Source organism: Balaenoptera borealis (genome assembly GCF_965194805.1).
Source record: "Balaenoptera borealis genome assembly, chromosome: 1".
Taxonomy (NCBI): domain Eukaryota; kingdom Metazoa; phylum Chordata; class Mammalia; order Artiodactyla; family Balaenopteridae; genus Balaenoptera; species Balaenoptera borealis.
Window position 1 is genome coordinate 27,656,603 of NC_138860.1, and position 24,034 is coordinate 27,680,636.

The window sequence follows — 24,034 nt, forward strand, 5'->3', positions numbered from 1 at the left end:
TTTGGAAAAACTGGAGTCATGGCCATGATAAATGGACTCTAAAGCCTTAGGACTGACTGGATGACTTAGGAAAATGTGTAGCTTAGAAAAGGTAAAGGGGTCAAAGACAAAGATCTAGGACCCATCATGTAGAGGAGGAAGAGGAATCACAGAGGCAGGAGGAGTACATGGTAGCACAGAAGCCGTAAGTATTAGATTCAGCAGTATGGAAGTCACTGGTAGCATTGACATGAGCAGTGTCAGGGGAGGAGTGGGATCCAAAGAACATGTGGAATGGTTTGAGGGGTGAGTGTATAGTGAAGAAATGGAGACTGTAGGCAACTTGGGGCAATAGTGGGATAAGGCTGTGTGGTCAATGGAGGACATTTTAAAGATGAGAGATACTAAAGTATACTTGTATGTAAAAAGAGAGAAATTGATGATGTAGGAGAGAGAGGGGATTTCCATGGGCAAGGTAAGAAGGGGAAGAGATCCAGTGCATAAGTGAGGGTTTGGCCTTTAGTAGGAGGGATGCTTTATCTGTAGTGACAGCATATAAGGTAGATGCAAGTGCATGGTGATGGTATGGAAAGTGTAGAAGACAAATGAGGGCAGTTCTTTTCTGATTTGTTTCGATTTTCTCAATAAGAGGCAAGATCACTGGAAAGTTGGGGAGGGGTGGGGTGTAGGGAATTTGAAGACAGAGGAGAAGGTGTAAAATAGGGAATACAAATATACCAGGGAAATAGGGTTGAATTGCCAGGCAGTGTTGAGTGACAGTAAATGCTGTGTGCATGATTGTTCTTTGACTTATCCTCAGGTTGTGGACAAAGTTCTAAAATTCATTTTTGGTGTACCCAGCTGCTTTGCTTCCCTTCCCCACTGTGGCCTTTATTTCCTCCTAACCCAACTGAACAAACTACAGGTGTGGGGAAAGGCAGGCACTCTCCATTAACATGTCATAACCCCTCCTACTGAGGGCTCAAGCTACTGGTTCATTTCACCTCTTACTCTAAACACTCCCTTTGCTCTTTGTGATCTCAGCTACTCTGTCAGCTGAGTAAGGATCACCTGTAAGCTGAAAAGTCTGAGGCCCCCCATCTCCAATCCCTGTATCTCTCTTGAGCACTAGGCCAGTATAACCTGCAGCCTATTAGACGTCTCGACCAGATGTATTAGTTTCCTATTGCTGCTGTAACAAATGACCACAAACTTAGCAGTTTGAAACAACACTACACGTTTATTACCTTACAGTTCTAGAGACCAGAAGTCCAAAATGGGTCTCCTTGGACTAAAATCAAGGGATATGTTCTTTCTGGAGGCTCCAGGGGAGAATCTGCTTCCTTGCCTTTCTTACTCATCTCCTAGAGGCTGCTCTCATTCCTTGACTCATGGTCACATCACCCTGACCCGTTTCCGTCATATCTTCTCTGACTCTCCTGCCTCCTCCTTTCACTTACAAGGACCCTTGTGGTTACTTTAGGCCCACCTGGATAATCAAGGATAATGTCATCTCAAGATCCTTAACCTAATCACATCGGCAAAGTCTTTTTTCCTATGTAGAGTAATATATTTGCACGTTCTGGGGAACTGGAATGTGGACATCTTTGGGGAGCTATTATCCTGCCCACCATACAGGATGTCCCAAGGTCACTTCAAATTAACCAGTTACAAAATTGAATTCACTGATGATGAATTGAGTTGTATTGCTCATGTAATTTAGGTACTGATCTGCCAGTAACTGAAATTATCCATCATTCATTCATTCATTCATTCACTGAGCAAGTATTAAAGCCCTCTTGAAGCTTACTAACGAGTGGAAGACAGAAAAAAAGTTATGTATTCATTAATTTTTAATTTAAACTGAAGGGCACAAGGAGTAGTAGAGCATAATAGAAGACTTATTTGTGGTGGTTGTCAGGAGACAGTAATATTAACAAAGAAAATGTAATTAAATAGTTGTAAATGGGGTACTGGAGGCTGAAAAAGACAAAGAAAGGAACACTAAGGTATCAGAGAGGTAGTAAGCACCAGAAGCAGCTATCACCCTAGGCCTGGAGGCACAAAGAGGCTGGGATTTAAACAGTTTTAAAGCTTGGAGTAGAGTGCTGTGGAGGTGGAATCCAGAGCTCTGAAGGGGGAAGTTTGGCAGGCTGGTGCTGCTGGTGCCTCTGAGCGGCACGGTGACATGGGTCCTGGAAAGTTTTAAAAACTCCAAGCTGGAAATCAACCACTGCTCCTGAAATCTGCTACCACTGCTGGGATGAAGAAGCATGACTAAGCTCACGCTGACAGGAAAGGTGGGAAACAGGAAGTACTTTTCTTCCTCCTGTTGCTGGTGTCCGTCCAGTACCTGGTACTAGAGAAAGCTCCCAGGGAGCTAGGTCTGGGGCAGAAATGTGGTTTGCAGAGTCCTGGCCTCAGCAAGGAAAGGCAGATTTGAAACTAGAAAGGCAGATTTGAAACTGAGAGATAGTAGCCTCATTACAACCTACCACAAACAATTTCTTAGGCCACCTGAAGGATGTGAAGCATTATAAAGGAAAATACATTTTAAAGCTTATTGCTGCCTGAACTGTGTTGTAGCAATGAACTGAGTCCAAGCGTGTTTTTTCAATTACTTGAAGTATAACTGACAATATTATATTAGTTTCAGATGTACAACACAGTGATTCAATATTTTTATAAATTACAAAATGATCACAAGAAGTCTAGTTACCATCTCTCACCATAAAAAATGATTCCAATATTATTGACTATATTCCCTATGCTGTACATTACACCCCTGTAACTCATTTATTTTATAGCTGGAAGTTTGTACCTCTTAATCCCCTTCATCTATTTTGTCCTTCCCCCAACCCCCTCCCCTTTGGCAACCACCCATTTATTCCCTGTCCCTACGAATCTGTTTTTTGTTTTGTTTTATTTGTTCATTTGTTTGTTTTCACATGTAAGTGAAAACAAACAATATTTGTCTTTCTCTGTCTGACTTATTTCACTAAGCATAATACCTTCCAGGTCCATCCATGTTTCACAAATGCCAAGATTTGTATATATATTTTAGTTTTCATTCTCTATTTCATTAGAAAAAACAAAGCCACTTTGAATCCTTCTTAAGAGGTGTACATACATTTTAAAATACAAAAGATGAAATAAAGTTTAAAATCTAAATAAATAGAAACAATAATGGTATGCTATTTATTTTATTTTTAAATTTTTCTCTCTCTGTTAAAAAAAGTTGGGTTTTCTTCCTGTTTGATGTTTGTTTCTCTGACTTTTAAAAAACTAAAGTATATATATTTTTTCTATTGCCAACTTGCTGTTAACAATTTTTGCTTTAAGATATGAATTACATTACCTCACATTACATATATGAAGCCAAATTACACTAACTTAGTTGTTTACAACCTCAAATCTTACTCCCGGTACACATTCCAATAAATTTATTATGTAAAAACAATAGTTTTTTTGTTTTTGATTTTTTTTACAGTAAAGTTTTCAACTACAAACCTTGAATATGTGAAAGATGTTTCCAAGGACAAGCATAACAGCACTGATAAAACCCAAACTGACTAAATGTGTTCTCACAATATGAGCTGGCATAAAAATAAATAAAATTTTCTATTATCACAATTGCAACAATAACGTACAGATAATAATGGTTTGTGGATGAATATTAACTATTCTAATTCTAGTTCCAAAAGAAAACAACAGATCATTTTAAAAGTCTATATTTAAAAGGCAATGCTTTGTCTTACTTCCCATAGGGCTACTGCTGATTCCAGCTTTAAAATGTAAAGTATCCAGCTTGAGCGATTAGCTCAAATTGTATTGAGATTGGGAAAAAATAAATCATTGCCTTTGTTTTGGAGTAACACAAAAGACTCACTAACTTCACATACAGAAACTGAGTTTATGTACGTTAACAACATGAGTTTTGAGAAGTATAAGCTGTCAACTAGCTATTTCTAATACGGAATAGATATTTTACAATATGATTAAACTTTACACATGGTCTCAAAACTGAAGAACAATTTTAAGTTCATCTTCAATATGCCAACATTATGTATCTAGGAATTGGTTCCTGGGTTCTGTCACAGAGAGGAAATCCCTTAAGCATTATGTTGAGTGGTCATTTTCAAAAATGCTAACTTATATTTCACTGAGTGTTTGGTGACAGTGGAGTGAAGGCAGGAGACTGATGAACATAACTGCCTTGATAAAGGATCCTAGACTTGTATAAGCTTGTGCAAAAATCTGGACAAGCCTTAGTGGTTAAGGGCAACTTCATGCAACCAAATAACATGAAATTAAATCAATAACCTTAAAAAAGGCTAAAATGTCTTTTTTCCCCCAAACACAGCAGAGAGGAATGTGAATAATGTACATACAAACTGGGGTTCTGTCAATGACAACAAGGACTATGTGTTGGTTCATATCAAATCCAAGAATATTAGACAACCAAACGTATAACCTTCTTGTGGTTTTCTTAATATGCAGCATTCATTACGGTAGTTAGGTCCCTTCACTGTTTTTTTTGCAAGTCTGAAGTTGTGTTTCTTGTGTCATTGCCGGCATCTCCACCCTCAGAGCTGCTTTTATTTTCTTCTTCTTTGCAGTCCTTGTCATCTTCATCTCCTGGAGATTTCCGGGACTGTTTAGAGGATTTCTTTGAAGTGTATGACTTCTTCCGTTTCGAGCCTGCTTTTTCATTCTTTCTTTTGCCTTTTCCATCTTCTTCCACTCTATCACCTTCTTCCTCACTGCTTGCCTCTGCAGTATTCCCGCCTTCTCCCTCGGTTTCTGAAGAGCTCTGTTGCTGAATGGCCTGGTGCCCAGTAAACTTTACTCCTGGGTTATTTTCTATCTTCTGTTGCTGAATGGCCTGGTACCCAGTAAACTCTACTCCTGGGTTATTTTCTATCTCCCACAATCCTTCATTAAATCCTTTCCGTTTGTTTGCCTTCCCAAACTTGTCTTTGTATTCCTTATAAGGGAAAAGGTCTTTGGGACCTAGAAATGCAGTTTCATGGGTGCCAAAAAAGAAGATAGGATACTTATTTGCTGGAGGCTTCACAGCTCCCTCCGGGAGTTCCTCAATCCGGGCCGGCCACTGCGGGTAGCCCTTCATCTTGGCGAAGACCAGGTCGCCCGCCTTGTACTCGCGGGGCCGCGGACGCGCCATCCCGGCCGCTCCGCTTCCTGGTTGTCCTTGGGCGCCGCGAAGATTCCGGGAGGCCGCCCCCCCGCGGGCCAACGGACTGCGCTGCGCTCCCCGCGGGCCGGCGGGCGGACTAGGGGCCGCTCGGACCAGGGGAAGGGGCGAGGCGGCGGCTGGGGCGAGGGGTGGGCGAGGGGTGGGCGGGGGGCGCAGCAAGCGGGGGAGGGGAGTCCTCGGCCGCTCGGCTCTGCCGCCGCCGCCGCCGCCGCCGCCGCCGCCGCCGCCGCCGCCGCCGCCGCCGCCGCCGCCGCCGCCGCCGCCGCCGCCGCCGCCGCCGCCGCCGCCGCCGGCCTCTTTCCCCCAGAACCATAGTTGATTTACAATATTGTGTTAGTTCAGGTGTACAGCAAAGTGACTCAGTTATAGTTTTTGCTAGATTATATTCCGTTACAGGTTATTACATGATATTGAATATAATTCCCTGTGCTATATAGTAAATCCTTGTTGCTTATCTATTGGTATTTTAGTATACAGTAGTATCTGTTAATCCCATACTCCTAATTTGTCCCTCCCACCCTCTCCCCTTTGGGAACCATAAGTTTGTTTTCCTACTTCTAATTATGGCCTTTTCTTTGCCATTTAAAGAAGTCCCTTTAACATTTCTTGTAAGACCAGTTTAGTGGTGATGAACGCCTTTAACTTTTACTTTTCTGGAAAACTCTTTATCTCTCCTTCAATTCTGAATGCTAACCTTGTAGGATAGAGTATCCTTATAGGTTATAAGTTTTTTTCTTTCAGCATTTTTATTACATTGTGCCACTTCCTTCTAAACTGCAAAGTTACTGCTGAAAAATCAACTGATAGTCTTCTGGTGTTTCCCTTGTATGTAGCTAGTTGTTTTTCTCTTGCTGCTTTTAAGATTCTCTCTTTAACTTTTGACATCTTAATTATAATGTGTCTGGGGGTGGCCTCTTTGGTTCATTTTGTTTGGGACTCTCTGTGCTTCCTGGACTTGGATGTCTGATTCCTTCACCCGTTTAGGGAAATTTTCAGCTATTATTTCTTCAAATAGGTTTTCTGTCCCTTACTCTCTCTTCTCTTGTGTTCTCTATAATATGAGTGTTAGCACACTTGGTGTTGTGCCAGAAGTCTCTAAAACTATTCTCAGTTTTTTGGTTTCTTTTTCTTTTTGCTGTTTCAGTTGGGTAATTTCCACTAGCCTGTCTTCCAGATTGCTGATCTGTTCTTCTGTATCCTCTAATCTGCTACTGATTCCTTCTAGTGTATTTTTCATTTCAGTTATTGTTTCTTCAGTTCTGATTTGTTCTTTTTTATATTTTCTATCTCTGTTGAAGTTCTCACTGAATTCAACCATTCTTCTCCCAAGTTCCGTGAGCATCTTTATAACTATTACTTTAAACTCCTTATCTGGTAAATTGCTTATCTCTTTTTTGTTTAGTTCTTTTTGGAGGTTTTTGTCTTGTTCTTTCATCTGGAAGATATTTCTTTGTCTCATTCTGTGTTTGTTTCTATGTATTAGGTAGATCAGTTATGTCCCAGTTTCAAGCCTGGGAGCAGTCTTGAAAGAGTGGCCTTATGTAGAAGGCCTATGTGGCCAGTGCCACACCTGTGGTCACCAGAACCAGGTGCTCCAGAGACATCCCCTGTGTGGGCTGCACGCACCCACATGTTGTTGTTGGGCTGTGATTGCTTCGGGCACAGTGGTGGGCAGGGCTGGCTCCCGGGACTGGGAGCCACTTTGGAGGGGTGCTGGTGTAGGCTGAAACTGCATGCTGGGTGGAGTGGGGCAGGAGCTGCTTTGGAGGGGCTGGCTGGGGCGGGTCCTCAGGAAAATGGTGGGGTGAGGCACATGGTGTTAGCTAGGTTGATTGAGAGTGACAGAAATGGTGCCTGTCAGCTAAATGGAAGAACTAAAAAAAAAAAAAAAAAGAAAATTCTACCAGATCCCTGCCCCTCTGGCACACATCCTAAAATTAGTCAATGAATCTTCTTCTTGTATAACCCAGGTGCTTTTCAAGCTGCTGCCTCTGGGCTGGGACTTGGAGCCAACAAGTTTGAGGGCAAACCCTTCAGGAGTGGAGCCTCAGTTTCCCACAGCCCTCCAGGTCTCCCAGATGTAAACCTCGCTGCTTTTCAAAGCCAGACGTTATGGGGGCTCATCTTCCTGGTGCAGGTCCCCTGGGCTGGGAATCCTGACATGGGGCTCAGACCTCTTGTTCCTCAGGGGGACCTCTGCAGTTGTGATATCCCTCCCTCTTGTGGGTGTGGGGTTGTGGGTTTTGACTAGATGTCTCTACCCCTCCTGCTTGTCTTGATGTGGCCTTCTCTTTATATTCTTATCTGTAGAAAGTCTGTTTAGTCTTCAGGTCATTCTCAGAGATAAGTGTTCTATATCTAGTGGCAGTTGTGGTGTGTAGGGAGGTGAGCTCAGGATCTTCCTACTCTGCCATCTTGATCTGGAACAGCTGTTTCATTCTTAACTGGTACAGTGTGACCTGGGGCCCACAACAGCATTGATTCCCAGGCACTGTGATTGGACCGGAAATGAGGTTGGTTTGTTATTTCGGTTATCTGTATGAGGATATACCCTTGGGAATTTCATAGGATGGGCAGATAATTTAATATTGTTGTCCATGTGAATGTGAACTGTTTCAGATATTCTTTTCTTGTTGGATGGAAAAGAATGCATTTTCCAAGTCAGTAGTTGCATACCATATACCTGAGGCCTGATTAACCTGCCCTAGCCCTGATTCCACACCTGGCATACTGGATGCAATTGGCACTACTACTTGATTAAATCTGCAGTCTTCTACTGTCATTCTCTAGGATTCATCCATTTTCTGCATGGGCCAGACTGGTTATTAAATGAAGATCTGACAGAGACCACCAACCCTGCATCTTTTAGTTCCTTAATTGTGGCACTAATCTGTGCTATGCCCTGGAAAATGATAATGATTTTCTAGCTTTCTCAGGGGTGTGTGTGGGGACGGTTTCAGAGGTTTCATTTGTCCTTTCCCACTATTATTGATCCTACTCCACAAACTGGGGGCTCAGTGTGGGCTTCATTCCAACTGCCAAGTATATCAATTTCAATTATGCACTCGGGGACTGAGGTAAAGACCCCCGGCATGGCCAAAGCCACTTTGGCCCTCATAGGTCCCCACTCTAAAGGGGGGGCTTGATGACACTTTGGGTCTCTAGGTAACAATGTTAACTCAGACCTGCATCAAGTAGTCCTCAAAACATCTGATTATTCCCCGTTCCTCAGTATAGTCACCTGAGTAAATGACCATAGGTCTGAGGAGGAATTGTCACGGTATAGACTTGCCATACGGTTGCAGGGTCCTTCTTCCTAGGGACCTGGCCACTTCTTCAGGTAACAGATTCTGGATCTGAAAATCTACTCAGGTCTGGGGACTGGAGCAAAGGATTGTGACTTTTTATAGGGACAACTGCCCTCAACCTCCTCCTCCATTTTGTCTTTTCTTAGATGTTATCATCCAGCAGCCTTGTTGGCTGCTTGATAATTTTGCCACTAACACCACTATGTTCTATCTTCACAACTCCCTGTAGGTCAAGCCCCCATAGCTGCACCTTTCCTGTCATTATGGTAACTGTGGCCTCCTGGCTTCAGGAAGTAAAGTGCCACTACCAAACCTCTCTTACTTCAGGGCCTCATCCACCCGACGAGCCCTGTGGCCACCTCACCTATTGTCATCCCTAGCTGCAGAGGAGAGACACCACTGGACGTTTTAGTGATGCTGGTGGTCTTCTCATCAAAATGCCCTTGGTGATTAGTGTGCCATCTGGACCCTTTGATGGGACATAATCCTCTGCTGGGTCTTCTGGGCTTGTATAATGCCTCCATTCCAGCCCCTCCACCTCCCTGAGCCTTTTCATTCCTTCCTCTACCAACTGCCAGGACACCAGGTTTTGTTTCTTTTTTACTTTGCAGAGCGTTGGCCAGCATTTTTTCTAGGCTTCTAAGACTCACTGGGTCTTTGCTAGGGCATTAGTTAAATCCCACATCCTGAGAAAATGGCTCAAACTCAACAAATTCTTGCTTATCCAGTTTTAAAGAGGCCTCAGAATCCAATCCCAGGCATACTCCCCTGGTTCCTGCCAGTACATGCAGGTTCATTTTTGTACTTCTTCCTTCCCTTATCAGGCCCAGCACCAGCTGGATTACGCTGGGATTTAACCCATCAGAGGAGGTGGCGGGGGACCTATTGTCCTGTGGGGGAGAAGCTTCTGCAGAACCTTCCAGCCCAGCAGAAGTGGTAGCTCTTTCTAGAGGTAGACAGGCCATGTCTGCATGCCCAGAGGGTGGGTGTGGGGTGGAGTGGCTGTGGAGAGACAACGTGTTCAGAGGCATCCATCCAGATGACTCTGCCCCAGTGCTTACAATTCCAGGTTTTCCCTACCAGCGCCTCGACCTTTGCATAACAGACCTGCCTTGATTGAGTGTTCAAACAGCTGTAGAGCCCTGTGATTCCCGGGTCTTCAGCCTACTGTTAAATTGTGTCTACCCTTCCTTTACTGGTGATGCTGGTCTCTTTATTCGCTACCACTGAGGCACTCTGGTTCCCACACTTAACCTTTAACTGCTGTGGTTCTTTTTTTCACTAACCTTCTGCAGATTGTCAAGGGATAACACGTGTTGGTGAGGAGGTGGAAGTAAGGGAACCCTTGTACTCTGTTGGCAGGAATTTAAATTGGTTCAGCTGCTATGGAAAACAGTATGGAGTTTCCTCAAAAAATTAAAAATAGAACTGCCATATGATCCAGCAATTCTGAGTATATATTCAAAGGAAATGAAAACAGGATTTCAAAGAGATACATGCACTCTCATGTTTATTGCAGATTACAATTATTATTATTCACAATAGCCAAGATGTGGAAACAACTTAAGTGTCTGTCAACAGATGAATGGATAAAAAAGATGTGAGATAGCTATATCTATATTTATATATATAGAGAGATATGAATATTATTCACCCATGAGAAACAAGGAAATTCAGACATTAGAGATGACATGGATGAAACTTGAGGGTATTATGCTACATGAAATAAACCAGACAAAGACAAATACTGTATGATATCACTTATATATGGAATCTAAAAAAGACTTAAAAAAAAAAAAGCCTAACTTCTAAAAACAGAGTAGAATGGTGGCTACTAGATGCTGGGGGGTGGGGTGGGTGTGGGAGAATTAGGGAGATGTTGAAGGCTACAAACTTGCAACTAGTAGGTGAATAAATCTGGAAGAGCTAATGCACAGCATAGTGATTGTAGTCAACAATTCTGTATTGTAAACTTCAAAGTTGCTAAGAGAATAGATCTTAATTGTTCCCAGCACAAAAAAGAAATGACAATTATGCAACATGATAGAAGTGTTACCTAACACCATGGTGGTAATCATATTGCAACAGATAAATGTATCAAATCAACTCATGTGTACCTTAAACTTACACAATGTTCTGTGTCAATTATATATATTACATATGTTTCATATATATGTGTGTATATATATATACACTTAGCAGTAACCAGCAACCTTCACTGTATTTGTTAGCCCCATGGTTTTCAAATGTTTGCTCCATTGTACCTGCATAACACTCCCCTCCATCAGGACATTTCCCCAGGTCACTACCAATAAAAACTTTAGCAATTAAACTACCACCTTGAGCCAGGAACGGTTGGTGCCTTGCATACCCTTCAGGATGGTGCCCTCTTTGCCTGCTGGGTACTGGCTGAGCCAGTCTCAAATCCTCTCCCACTTCCTGTTTTCTCAGACCACTCACATTACCCCTGGTGTTAGTCCAGGTCCTCTGGAAACTGTCACCAACATTGGATTAAGTGTGCAATAGTTTTATTAGGTAAATGCTTGTCTGAAAGGAAATAGGACATTGTGGAAGGTAGGCGGAGTCAGAGAGAGAGAGAGATCAGGTGGAGGTGCCCTCAACTGCCATGCAATACGAAGGAGGTTTGGTAAAGCCTTCAGGAGTCCTTGAGGCAGGCTGGCAGGAGTCTTGTGTTTACCTAGGATCCAGGCTGCTTGTATCCCCACCACACTCAGTCACTGGAGAGGGAGCGACTTGAGGGTGGGTTGGAGGTGTGGCCTTGGTGCAAATGTGGTGGTGGATTTCAGGGGGCAGCAGCTGATGCCCTGGGTCAATTACACTCCTGCAGTAGGAGGCCTGCAAGGAGCACCCTCATGGCTTCCACAAACCACTCATTTTCACCAGCCCACCTACATCAACACACATGAACTCTGGCTTCCCTCCTATAACAGTGGGTGAAATGTTCAATTTCAGCGCTGAATCACATTTTATCTTGCCTACTCAAAGATTTTGATCCAGCAGTTACCCCTTTCTCTCCTGGATCATCAATTTTCCCTAGTCACTGGATTATTCCTATTAACACTCAATAGCACCTTTCTGACCTCACCTCTGCCTCCAGTTGCCCTCCATTTCTTTGCTTCTTATAGAATAAAAGGAACTCCTCGAAAGAGTTGTTTACACTTGCTGTCTCCACTGCTTAAATTCTCAGTCTTTTGTTCAAAGTGAGAAGAGATTTCCTCAGTATGATTAATTAAGTAGTATAAGTTCAGTGTGGTGAGAAACAACAGTAATAAAGCAAATATCACCTGGAACTACATCATTTTAAGTTTGGTGACGATCACCCTTTTACTTGTCATTATGCAAAGACACATCGTTTTACATAAAGAGAAGAATTAATATGCTATGTTCTTTTTTTTAAATCATCTTTTTTCTTTTTTCTTTTTGGCCACGCCAAATGACTTGTGGGATCCTACTTCCCTGACCAGGGATCCAACCCAGATCCTCGGTAGTGAAAGCACAGAGTCCTAACCACTGGATTCCCTGCTATTTGTCTATTGTTCCCTTATTCCCCAGTTTTGAGGGTTTTGTTTATATCCTTCCCTCTCTACATCTCTTGCTACATACCTTCTCCCGCTCCTGCAGTGTACAGACATACACATGCACACATGCACATGATGTACACAAAATGCTACACGATACATTCCATACTATTCTCTGTGTTGTCATACACAGAGCTTTTGTTTTGTTTATATAATGGGATCATACTATAAATACTTCCTTGCAGCTTGTTTTTCTCATTTAACAAAACCTTGTGGAAAATCTTTTAAATCAACTAATACAGACTGATCCGTATGGTCAGTGACCAATCATTTATTCAACCATTCACCTACTGATAGACATTAATTCTCCTTCTAGAGTTCTGTCACACTATCTATCTATCTATCTATACACACACACATATATGTATATATAATAGTTATATATAACTATTATATATATATAAAACTATTTGAATATTATGTATACATTGGTCCTCGCATCTCATGGATAGACTCCTAATTCCCAAGAGTGGGATTTCTGGGTCCAAGAGAATGAATATTTCAAATTTTAATCGATCTTGCCAGATTGCTTTCCAAAAAATCTTTAAAAATTCACGTTTCCTTCAGAAATGCAAGATAATTTTTTCTCATCCCTGATTCTTATTCCTTCCCAAGAGTATTACCCTTCTGAGTTTTTGCCAACAGGTGAGAAAGGTAGCTTCATTGTAACTTTGGTTTGTATCTTTCTGACTGCTGGTGTGGTTGAGCATCCTCAGTGGATAAGCACCTGATTCTGGAGCCAGTTTGCCTGATACTTCACCTACCAGCTGTGTGACCTTAGCAAAATTATTTACCCTCTCTGTGCCAGTTTCCTCATCTCTATAATGGGATAATAATAGTTCCAATTGCGTAGTGTTGTTGAAGAGGATTAGATAAATTATTAGAGCAATTTCTGGCACATAGTAAACCCTAAAAAAAGTTGTTTTTAATATGTTTATTGGCTATGTTCTTCTGTGAAATGACTGTATTTTTTGCTCATTGTATATTGGGTCATTTTCTTTCTTTTTTCCATCAAATATTTCTATCAGATCTTGTTTCATCTCTTTCAATAAAGATTTTAAAGATGTTTTTCATGTATGGCATACACCTTTCATACTAAATTTAATTCTGTGTAATTTGTCACTACAAAATAGATTATTTTTTATTATTTCTATTGCTGTTAAACTGTCATATAAATATTATAGAGAAAAAGTATTAAATTTTAAATATTTGCCTTATATTGAGCCATCAAATGCTCTTATTCTAATAATTCTTGTTCCTAATTTTGGGTTTCCTAGGCATATAATCTTATTATTGAAAGAGAGTATTTTATCTCCTTTCCCCTATATATATGGTTATTTTATTTTCCTCTTGGAATGTCAGAACCTTCAAAACAGTGATGAATAGCAGGTATCCCTGTTTTGTTCCTGATCTTAGTAAAATGAGAAATTCTACTTGTGGACAATACCTTTGATCTGTGCCCATCGAGTCCCATCTTGCTCCTGATCTTCCATTCTTTATGTCTGCGCTGTGGATTTCAGACTTGTTTACCCAGCCTCCACAATCACATAAGCCAATTCTTCTTCTTCTTCTTTGCTTTCTTTTTTGGTGAGGGGAAAGGAGCCAATTTATGAAATTAAATAAAGTTCAATGAGGGAGTGAAGAACATGAGCTAGGATACCACCGCCCTGGCTGGGCCCAGCACAGCTAAAGCTCAGCGCACCATGTATCTCCGGCTTTTCCTCCCCATAAGCCAATTCTTTTAAATAAATCTCTTTATACACACACAGACACACAAACACACACACAAAATCTCCTGCTGGTTCTCCTCTAGGTGGATCCTGATTGTGCAAATACTAATGGTTTAGAAAGCTGTGGTCACATTTGGACAAGTTAAGAAGCTTATTTTGAGCATCAAAATCAAATTTGAAAACTTAAAATTAAGACAGAGTATTAGCCTCCTATTTTCAATATGTTATATTTCATATGTGAATCTACCATTAGAAAAACTTCTGAAATATCTTTGACAGACTATTTAAATTCACATATTTATTAAGTCTTTTATACATTAAATTAACTACAGCCATATAAGGTTCATATGAAAAGTTTTGTGCAAAATAATAATATTTGACACATTTAAGTATATTTTCAAAAATTTTCTTTCATTCTTAGGAAGGATTGTAATAGCCAAACTTAAGTGGTTTTTAAACTTTTTAATTTTTAAAAAAAAGCCATGTAAGGGTATACAGACTACCTTAAGATAAAAGTGAACATATTAAGGATTAATTTAATAACATACATTATATATTAAAATAGTTCTGTTTTGGGTAATTTAAGAACATTTTTGAGATTTTGAATTTGGTGATACTATGAGCTTATACTTAGTATTTCTTGGTCAAACACACACACTCTCAATATGAGTATATATACACACTCTTTCTACATACATATATTCATATTAAATAAACTTTCATTTTTCTAATTATTCTTTTGTTTTCTTTCAGATTTGTGCAGTGGTTCATAAATATATTCTCTGTAAATCCTCAAATAGTGAAAGTAGCTCAGAACAAGAATACTGAAGAACAGTAGCATCAGGAGAAAGAGGAAAGCTGCAACCATGTAAGCACTTGGGCTGAAATAAGAAAAGAAAAGCCATTAGAAGTCATTGTTCACTTTGGTTGTTAATTTTTTAAGTCAAATAATTTTTGAACAGCTAGCTGCTATGCCATTGTTCTCTGTTAATAACTAATAAGGTTCATAAGACATCTTGTCTACCCTCAAGATGTTTACCTCTTAGTGTTTGAGGCTGACCAGGGAAGAAGATAGACAGTGTGATTGATCAATATAATGAGAGAAGGAAGTATAAAGTTCTATGGGAGCCAGGCATCAGGAAGACCTTCCAGTGGAGTTGACTTTTGAACTGAGTATAAAGTAAGAGTTAGCTAGATATGAGTAGGATTAGGAGTATTAGTATGAGTTAGTTAGATAGAAATGTCTGGGAGTGTAGAAGTAGACTAAAGTGGGCATAACGTTTTAGGCAAAGGGAGATGCATTTGCAAAGACATGGAAGCACGAGAAAACTTTAAGATCAGCCCCAGACATTCTGGAACTAAAACTAGTTTAATGTGATTAGAATTTAGGTGGTGGACTCAGTGGTTAGAGATGAGGAATCATAGGTTGTTCAAGGTGTGAAAGACAGCTTTTATCAAGCTACAGGGTATGAATTTTAGTCTAAGGGCAAGAGGGAGTTTCAGACATGTGATATAGCATTCTCCTTTTAGAAGGATGATTCTGACTGTAGTGTGAAGAACGGATGAATAGGAGGCATGAGTGTGGAGGGAGAAAACCAGTTATGAGGTTTTTGTAATAACCAAATATGGTAAGAATTTTAATTAATTACTGGCTCTATAAATGGGGAGAAATGGATAGATCTAAGATATATTTAGAAGTTAGATTGGATTGATCTTGGTGATTGTTAAGATGTGGGGTTTGAGAAATATGTTAGACTAAAGGATGCCTCCTAAATTTGGGGATGAGGTAACTCTGAGGATGGTAGCACCATTCACTGACATAGGAAATTCACAGGGAAGAACACTTTAGAGGGTATGTGTGAATACGGTTGGTTTACTTTTGGGCATATCAAATTTGAGGTACATGAGGGTCAACCAGGTATGTGTGTGTGTGTGTGTGTGTGTGTGTGTGTACACTTATGAGATACTACTTTCAGCTGGGATCCAGACATCTGCCTCTTCACCTCATGTTCCTCCCCTCAGAGTAGATTTATTTCTTAAGCCAAACACTGTGCTGTTTTTTATTTCGTGTCTTGGTACCTGACTTTAGTTTTTAGTTCCCTTTTAAACCATATTTATTTGTTTGCAGTATTACACTTTCCCCAGTTCCCCAGTCTCATTAGTCTGACCTTCCTCCTCTGTGGATACAAGCTTAATCTAGCTCTAGTGAATCATTTCCTTCTTAGAAATTAATTAACTAACTTAATAAACACTCTGATATATGCCAAGTACTGTGCTAGGTGCTGGGAAAACAATAATGAGTAAAAATAGATATGGTCTTCATCCTTAGAGAACTTACATTTTAGTGGGGACATAATCATTAATCAGATAATGAGAAAATAAATATAAAATTGAACTTGTGATAAAAACTAAGTAGGAGAGGTATACAATGCAATGAAAGCTTCCTATAGCAGGATTTAGCCTGTGAATTGGCCAAGAAATGACCCCATGGGGAAAAGAAAATTATTCTAAAATTTGAAGAATTAAATAGAAGTGGAGTTGGTAAAGTTAAATAGGTAAAGAGGGGAAGGAAGAGATTCCAGATAGAGAAAATAGCATGTGCAAAGCTCCTGCTATGGAACAGAGTATGGAGAAGACTGGGGATTGAAAGAAGGTTGATAGGTCTGGAGCTGAGAAAATGAGGGGAACATGATGCAAGATGAGACTGGAGACATAGGTAGGGGCTAGAGCAGAAAAGGTCTTGTAGGCCATGTTAAGAAGTTACCATTCTAAGGAAAGAAACTTAAGGGTTTTAAGCTACTAAAATTAGCATTATGAGTCTATTGCAGTAATTTGGATCAGAGATAATGGTAACTTGGATTCGAGTGGTGTGGTGGTGATGGGTTTGGTAAGAAGTGGATTCATTTAAGGGCAGTTTAAGAGGTTAAATGAATGGGAGGCAGTGACTGGATGAGCTGGAGGAGAGAGAGAGAAATGAATGTGATCCCTAGGTTTTTGTTTTTCATTTTTGACTGCTAGATGTTTGGCTTGTACAGTTTGATGCGCTATTTCCTGAGTGAGGGAACACTGGAAAACAGGGTCGCCATATTTTTCAACTCCAGAGGGCACCATTCACATTATAGCCTATGTGAATGAATTCTCCTTGAGCTGTGCAATGACAATTCATAGGGCTGAATGCAATTACCTTGATAAGTTATTTTACAGTGGTACAAATAATGGGGTAAGGGAATGGGTGGTAAGATCATGAGTTCATTTTTGGACATGTCCAGTTTGACCAGTCTTTGAGATAGCTAAGAGAAGAGGTTAAGTAGAGAGTGGGATATATGGCCCTGGACTGGGCTGGAGATATGATTTGGGAGTTGTGTGTTTACAGATACTAACTGAAATCATGGGTATGGATGAGCTTGCCAGAATGAGCAGCTCAGAAAACCAGGACTGAGCCCTAAGGAAGGTCACCATTTAATGGCTGGTGATATACGTTGAGGCTCTCTTTACTAGAGAGAGAGAGAGAGAGAGAGAATGGCTACAGAAGGCTAGGAAAACCTGTAGAGCAATATGGCAGTCAAAGGGAAAGTCAACATTAATGGAAGCTCAAATAAAATGTGGACTGAAAAATATCTGTCAGATTTAGTGTAGGCCAGTTCCAGCTCAAGATGGTGACAAAGGAGGCTCCTGAACTAACCTCCTTCCATGGACACACCTATCCTACAGCTACATATAGAACAACTCCCTCTGAAAGAAATCCAGAAACTAGCTGAGCAACTCCTACACATTGGGTGAACGAGAAAAACCCACTCACATAAAAACGAGTAGGAGAGACTGAGGCACAATCTCACTCAAACCCCCAGCTCCAGCACAGCAACATACAATGAGGAGGGAACTCACAAATCCTAGCTTCTCCCTAAGGAGTTTGGATCTAATATCCAGTACCCCAACTTTTAAAACTTCCACCTGAGGGATGGGACCCCCAAACACCTAGCTCTGAAAGCCAGCTAGGCTTTCATCCATGAGACCCACAAGGCTGTAGCAAACAAATGGGCTCCTGAGGACTCTTGGTGGCTAACCCCCTCTCTCACTCCCCGCTCAGCACAGAGCCAGCAGACTGAAATGCCCATCTCCCAGTCTTTCCATGAAAGAGACCTAGTTGCCTATCTTAAAAGCTGAAATCTGAGGGTTAGTCTCCTAATATAACACAAATCTAGGGGCCAACTGCAATCTTCTGCAGTGACTGGGAAGCTGGCAGATGCCATCTTTGCGCTCTCCCTCTGCCTATCCCCAGGTCACTGGTATCTCCCTGAAATGATGTTGTGCACACTTCCGATGCTCCAGTTTCTACAGCTGCTGCTCAGGGGGACACACCACTTGATCGCCTGGCTCTGGTGGCTAGCAGAGCTTATGTTCACCAGTCCCACAGGACTGTAACATCTATTCTTAACTGGCTATTCCCTTAGGGCTCAGCACAGAGGGAAGAGAAAGAAAGGCAATCTTCTGGTCTTTCTCTGAAAGAAGCCTACACGCATACTTTAAAACCTGCTGCTTGAGGGTCCAGCTTCCAGCCAGGCTGCATCTAGGCTCTGACTGAGATCCTCCTCTTTGGGACACTGACAGGTCTTGGTACACCCTCAACTACTGGGAGACACTAAGAACTAAGAAGGCAGCTTGGACAATCACAAAAGTTTAAAAGACAAACGACAGCTAGGGCTGGGCTGAACAATAAGTTCCATCTGGGAAAAGTGGCTATTTTATCTATTGCATAGAAACCAACACAGAAAGTCTAGGAAAATGAAGAAACAGAGAAATACATTCCAAACAAAAGAACAAGATAAAACTTCAGAAACAGACCTTAATGAAATGGAGATAAGTAATTGACCTGATAGAGTTCAAAATAATGGTCATAAAAATGCTCAGTGAAGTCAGGAGAACAATGCATGAACAAGTGAGAATTTCAACAGAGAGACAGAATATATTAGAAAGTACCAAACAGATTTAGTGCAGGCCAAAGCTATTCTAATGAAAAGTAATTGGTGAAGGGATAACAGAGAAAGCAGGCTGGATGGATTAGCAAAATAGGGATGGAATATAGGGAAATGAGAACTATGAGTGTAAACAAGCCTTTTAAGGAGTTTCTCTTGCAAAAGGGTGGTAGCTGGAAGGGGATATAGTTGTTGTTGTTGTTGTTTTATTTGCTTAAAAAACTTGAGGGTGATTAAAAGCCTATTGGAAGGATCTAGTTGTGAGGGAAAGTTGAATATATAGAATAGAGAAGTAAGAATTGATTTGGAATTTTCCTTAGAAAGTGGGAAGGAATAGGGTTCAAGGCATAGGTAGAAGAATTATATTTAAAGAGGATGTAGAAGGATAGAAAGAGGAGAGAATGGGTATAGATGTTAGTTGGTTTATATGTTTGGAATCAGAAATAAAGGTCTGATGGCTTCTAATTTCCTGTCTGATGGCTTCTAATTTCTCTGTAAAGGTGAAAAAAAAGTTCATTTGATGATTGTTAAGGAAAGGAGGTCCAAGGAGCAAGCTAATTAGATAAGGTCTGAAGCAGTTGTTATGGAGAGTGGAAACGCTGGTTGACCAGAGAAAGAAAGTAGGATTTCCGGGTAGTGTTGGTGGCGTATTTGAAGTTGGTGATCAATTTGCCCTGTTGTGTAACTTTCTTTACGGGGCTGCTCAGAGGTAATCACAAAGAAAGAAGGTAGATGGGGGCTTGCCAGAGGGGGTGCCAAATTCCAGAAAGGTAAGGGAGTACTAGAAAATGTTATTGAAATAATAGCCTTTGTTTGAAATGTAAGGAAATAAGAAGCAAAAAAGGGGAGATTGAAAGTAGAGGTGGAGGTCCCAATGAGGATGAAGAAGAATTGTAGCAGGTGTAGTGAATTAGCAAGCTGGGAAGGTCCAAGAATGAGATGTCTGAACTGATGCTTAGGAAGCAGAGAAGTTATGATGGTATTGAGAAGTTATGAGAGTGTTGACAGTGTCCAAGGCATGACTGTGGGAGTGGATGGCCAGAGTACAGTGCAGGAGGGGGACACCAAGGATTAGGAAAGGCCACGATGGTGGGGCTTGATGTGGAGATGAAAACAGGATGGCATTGAATGAAGGGGAGTTTGGAGAGGATGAAGCAATGAGGACAGAGAAAGGACAGGGGTATAGCAGATTATATGAACCTCAAAGGGTAAGTGTTTAAAAAAATTGGGGGGGGGTTGTTTTTGTTTTTTTAGAAGAACCAGAATAAATAATAATCTGGGAGTGGTAATGGTGCTCTGAGGCACAGATAGAGAGCTCAGAGGACAGGATTTAGGTGAGTTTGCTGGTTAAATGGTGGCAACTCCAAAGGACACAGTGGAAAATTGAGGAAGCGGTTGAGCACTGGGCCAGAAAGCAAAGAAATAGTAAGATCTTTGCCTCCTACAGACTGATCTTCAGCCACTGTTTGCTCATGAAAAGGTCTCTCTTACTAGGAAGATGTTCAGCACCAGCTAACCCCTGCTCTGCCTCTGGACCCTTCAGGGCTCCGGCGTAACAGAGACTGAACTGCAGTCACTAACCTAATGGACTATCCCCTATGCTGCACCATATTCTCTGGCTGCTAAAATCCAGCTATAGGGGGGCTTCCCTGGTGGCACAGTGGTTAAGAATCCGCCTGCCAATGCAGGGAACACGGGTTCAAGCCCTGGTCCAGGAAGATCCCACATGCCCCGGAGCAACTAAGCCCATGTGCCACAACTAGTGAGCCCACGCTCTAGAACCCGCGAGCCACAACTACTGAGCCTGCGTGCCACAACTACTGAAGCCCGTGCACCTAGAGCCTGTGCTCCACAACAAGAGAAGCCACCGCAATGAGACGCCTGCACACCACAATGAAGAGTAGCCCCCCGCGTGCCGCAACTAGAGAAAAACCCGCGCGCAGCAACGAAGACCCAACGCAGCCAAAAATAAATAAATAAATAAATAAATAAATAAATAAGTAAGTAAGTAAGTAAATAAATTAAATGAGTTGCATGTTTAAAAAGAAAAATCCAGCTACTGGGAGGTGAGCTGGAGCAAATAGGTGAGATGCCCCTTTACTCCCTCCTCTCCTCCCTAACTCACCAACTCCCCCCTTCTGTTGGTGGATACTTGGGTGGATGTATGTTCTTAATATTCATCTAAATCAAACATACAAATCTAGTGAGAAAGAGAAGTTCCTGCAAAAAGGCTATGCATGTTTCCTAAAGTTTCCTAGAAACCAGGCATGGCTTATCTCATTTGCAGATTATTCACACCATTAACCTCCGATTAGCACAAAAAATTGAGGAGTCAGTAATATTCAAAGTAGGGCCATAAGTAACTTAAGTGTTTGTGGTCCATTCTTGTTTAACATTTTCCAAAACAGAAAACAAAATAAAAACACAGCACAGAGAAGCAGAGTCATCTGCCGTCCCAACATTTGTATTATGACTTTTTACTCTGCTCTCCAAGGAAACTAAAGCTGAGTCCAGGGAAATGCTTTTACTACCCGTTTCCTGTATGTATTGGAATGATGGCCAGTGGTCAAGGGCTGACTCAGGGTCATTGGGGCACAGCCACTGTCTCCTCCCTGTCCCCACTGCTGCCGTCTACCATCTGCCCTTAGGTGGAGTTGAAAGACGCTTTTGATTGGGAAGACAATGGCTGTTGAAGGGGATGAACAAAAGGGGACCCAACTGCAGCAACAATTTTCAGGAATTCCTACTTGCTGTATCCCTGGTTTAGTAGATACATACAATTTTTAGGATGTCACATATAGGACAGAAGTATTAGTGTCCCAGGAAGATAGGGGAGACATGTGTTTCCTTTTTAGCTGCCACCATATCCTTTACAACTTCCCTCATTAAAGCCTGATTAGGCACCAGTCATTACCTGGGAATCACTCCAAAGGTCTCTATTGCAAATATAGTGGTGAGGTTACAGAAACTGCAAATTAGAAAAAAAATATTAAAGATTAAATTAAATACAGTGTATTACAAGACTCCCTGCACATCTCTATGGTAACAACCAAATCATGTATAATCTTAGGTAAGGTGTCATTTTCTTTTTTATTTTTTCTTTCAAGATAGTTAATAATTTTATTATTACTAAAAGAAATTTATATCAAACTGAGCATTACCTTCCATTTTACAGAGAAAAATCTCCACTACAGAGTAAGGAATGAGAATTATTAATGATGAATTGTGTAATTTCATTTAAATCACATCTATATGACAAACTATCAAGTTGGTTATTTAGTCTATGAAGAATTTGATATATTTATAAATCAAAGGCCTTTATAATTAAGAAAATTACTATATTTAAATATATACTCCCTTCTTTGTTCTGCTGATAATTTCACTGCAAAATCACGGTTGGTAGACTGACATCAAGGAAGACTTGCTAAGAATTTTGTTCCCTTAAGTGGACAACTTCACTAATTTCATTAGCTTTTTTTTTTTTGAGTCTTTTTTTTAAATTGAAGTACAGTATAGCTAATTTACAAGGTTGTGTTAATTTCAGTGTAAAGCAAAGTGATTCAGTTATACATATATCTATTCATTTCAGATTCTTTTCCCTTATAGGTTATTATAAAATATCTAGTATAGTTCCTTGTGCTAAACAATAAGTTGGTTGTTGGTTATCTATTTTGTATATAGTAGTGTGTATATGTTAATCCCAACCTCCTAATTTATCCCTCCTGGCTCTTTTCCCTTTGGTAACCATAAATTTGTTTTCTATGTCTGTGAGTCTATTTCTATGTTGTAAATATGTTCATTTTTATCTTTTCTTTCTTTTCTTTTTTTTTTTTTTTTTGGATTCCACATATAAGTGGTAGCAATATGATATTTGTCTTTCTCTGTCTGGCTTACTTCACTTAGTATGATAATCTCTAGGTCCATCCATGTTGCTGCAAATGGATATAACATCTTTATCCATTCATCTGTCAATGGACATTTAAGTTGCTTCCATGTCTTGGCTATTGTAAATAGTGCTGCAGTGAACATTAGGGCACATTTGTCTTTTCAAATTATGGTTTTCTCCAGATATGCCCCTGAGTGGGATCCCTTGATCATATGGTAACTCTATTTTTAGTTTTTATAGAAACCTCCATACTGTTCTCCATAGTGGCTCTACCAATTTACATTCCCACCAACAGCGCAAGAGGGTTCCCTTTTCTCCACACCCTCTCCAACATTGTTATTTGTAGACTTTTTGATGATGGCCATTCTGACCAGTGTGAGGTGATACATCAGTGTAGTTTTGATTTGCATTTCTCTGATAATTAGTGATGTTGAACATTTTTTTCACGTGCCTATTCGCCATCTGTATGTCTTCTTTGGAGAAATGTCTATTTAGATCTTCTGCTCATTTTTTTTTTTTTTTGTGGCTTATTCCTTTTTTTTTTTTTTTTTTAAAGAGTGCCTGACTTATTTATTTATTTATTTATTTTATTTTTTTGGCTGTGTTGGGTCTTCGTTTCTATGCAAGGGCTTCCTCTAGTTGTGGCAAGCGGGGGCCACTCTTCGTCGTGGTGCGAGGGCCTTTCACTGTCGCGGCCTCTCTTGTTGCGGGGCACAGGCTCCAGATGCTCAGGCTCAGTAGTTGTGGCTCACGGGCCCAGTTGCTAAGCGGCATGTGGGATCTTCCCAGACCAGGGCTCGAACCCGTGTCCCCTGCATTGGCAGGCAGATTCTCAACCACTGCGCCACCAGGGAAGTCCTTCTGCTCATTTTTTGATTGGGTTGTTTGTATTTTTAATATTGAGCTGCATGAGCTGTTTATATATTTTGGAGATTAATCCTTTGTCCATTGATTTGTTTGCAAATATTTTCTCCCATTCTGAGGGTTGTCTTTTCGTCTTGTTTGTAGTTACCTTTGCTTTGCAAAAGCTTTTAAGTTTCACTAGGTCCCATTTGTTTATTTTTGTTTTTATTTCCATTATTCTAAGAGGTGGATCAAAAAAGATCTTGCTGTGATTTATGTCAAAGTGTTTTCTTCCTATGTTTTCCTCTAAGAGTTTTATAGTGTCTGGTCTTACATTTAGGTCTCTAATCTATTTTGAGTTTATTTTTATGTAAGGTGTTAGGGAGTGTTCTAATTTCATTCTTTTACATGTAGCTGTCCAGTTTTCCCAGCACCACTTAGTGAAGAGACTGTCTTTTCTCCATTGTATATCCTTGCCTCCTTTATCATAGATTAGTT

At 40.7% G+C, this 24,034-nt stretch overlaps 1 protein-coding gene and 1 pseudogene across 2 annotated transcripts in view; both read right to left on the minus strand.

Moving 5' to 3' along the window:
• CATSPERE (catsper channel auxiliary subunit epsilon) overlaps positions 1 to 24,034 on the minus strand; it is a 422,009-nt gene that overhangs the window by 144,245 nt on the left and 253,730 nt on the right. Inside the window, exons 21-22 of the mRNA XM_082341607.1 lie at positions 21,722 to 21,775; positions 12,455 to 14,715 (exon numbers count right to left, since the gene is read on the minus strand). Of these exons, the coding sequence (XP_082197733.1) occupies positions 14,562 to 14,715; positions 21,722 to 21,775 (208 nt within the window). The 3' untranslated portion in view covers positions 12,455 to 14,561. The remainder of the gene's footprint in view (positions 1 to 12,454; positions 14,716 to 21,721; positions 21,776 to 24,034) is intronic.
• LOC309605710 (hepatoma-derived growth factor-related protein 3 pseudogene) lies at positions 3,181 to 5,331 on the minus strand (annotated as a pseudogene). Its single transcript has one exon. The product of its transcript is annotated as a hepatoma-derived growth factor-related protein 3 pseudogene (transcript).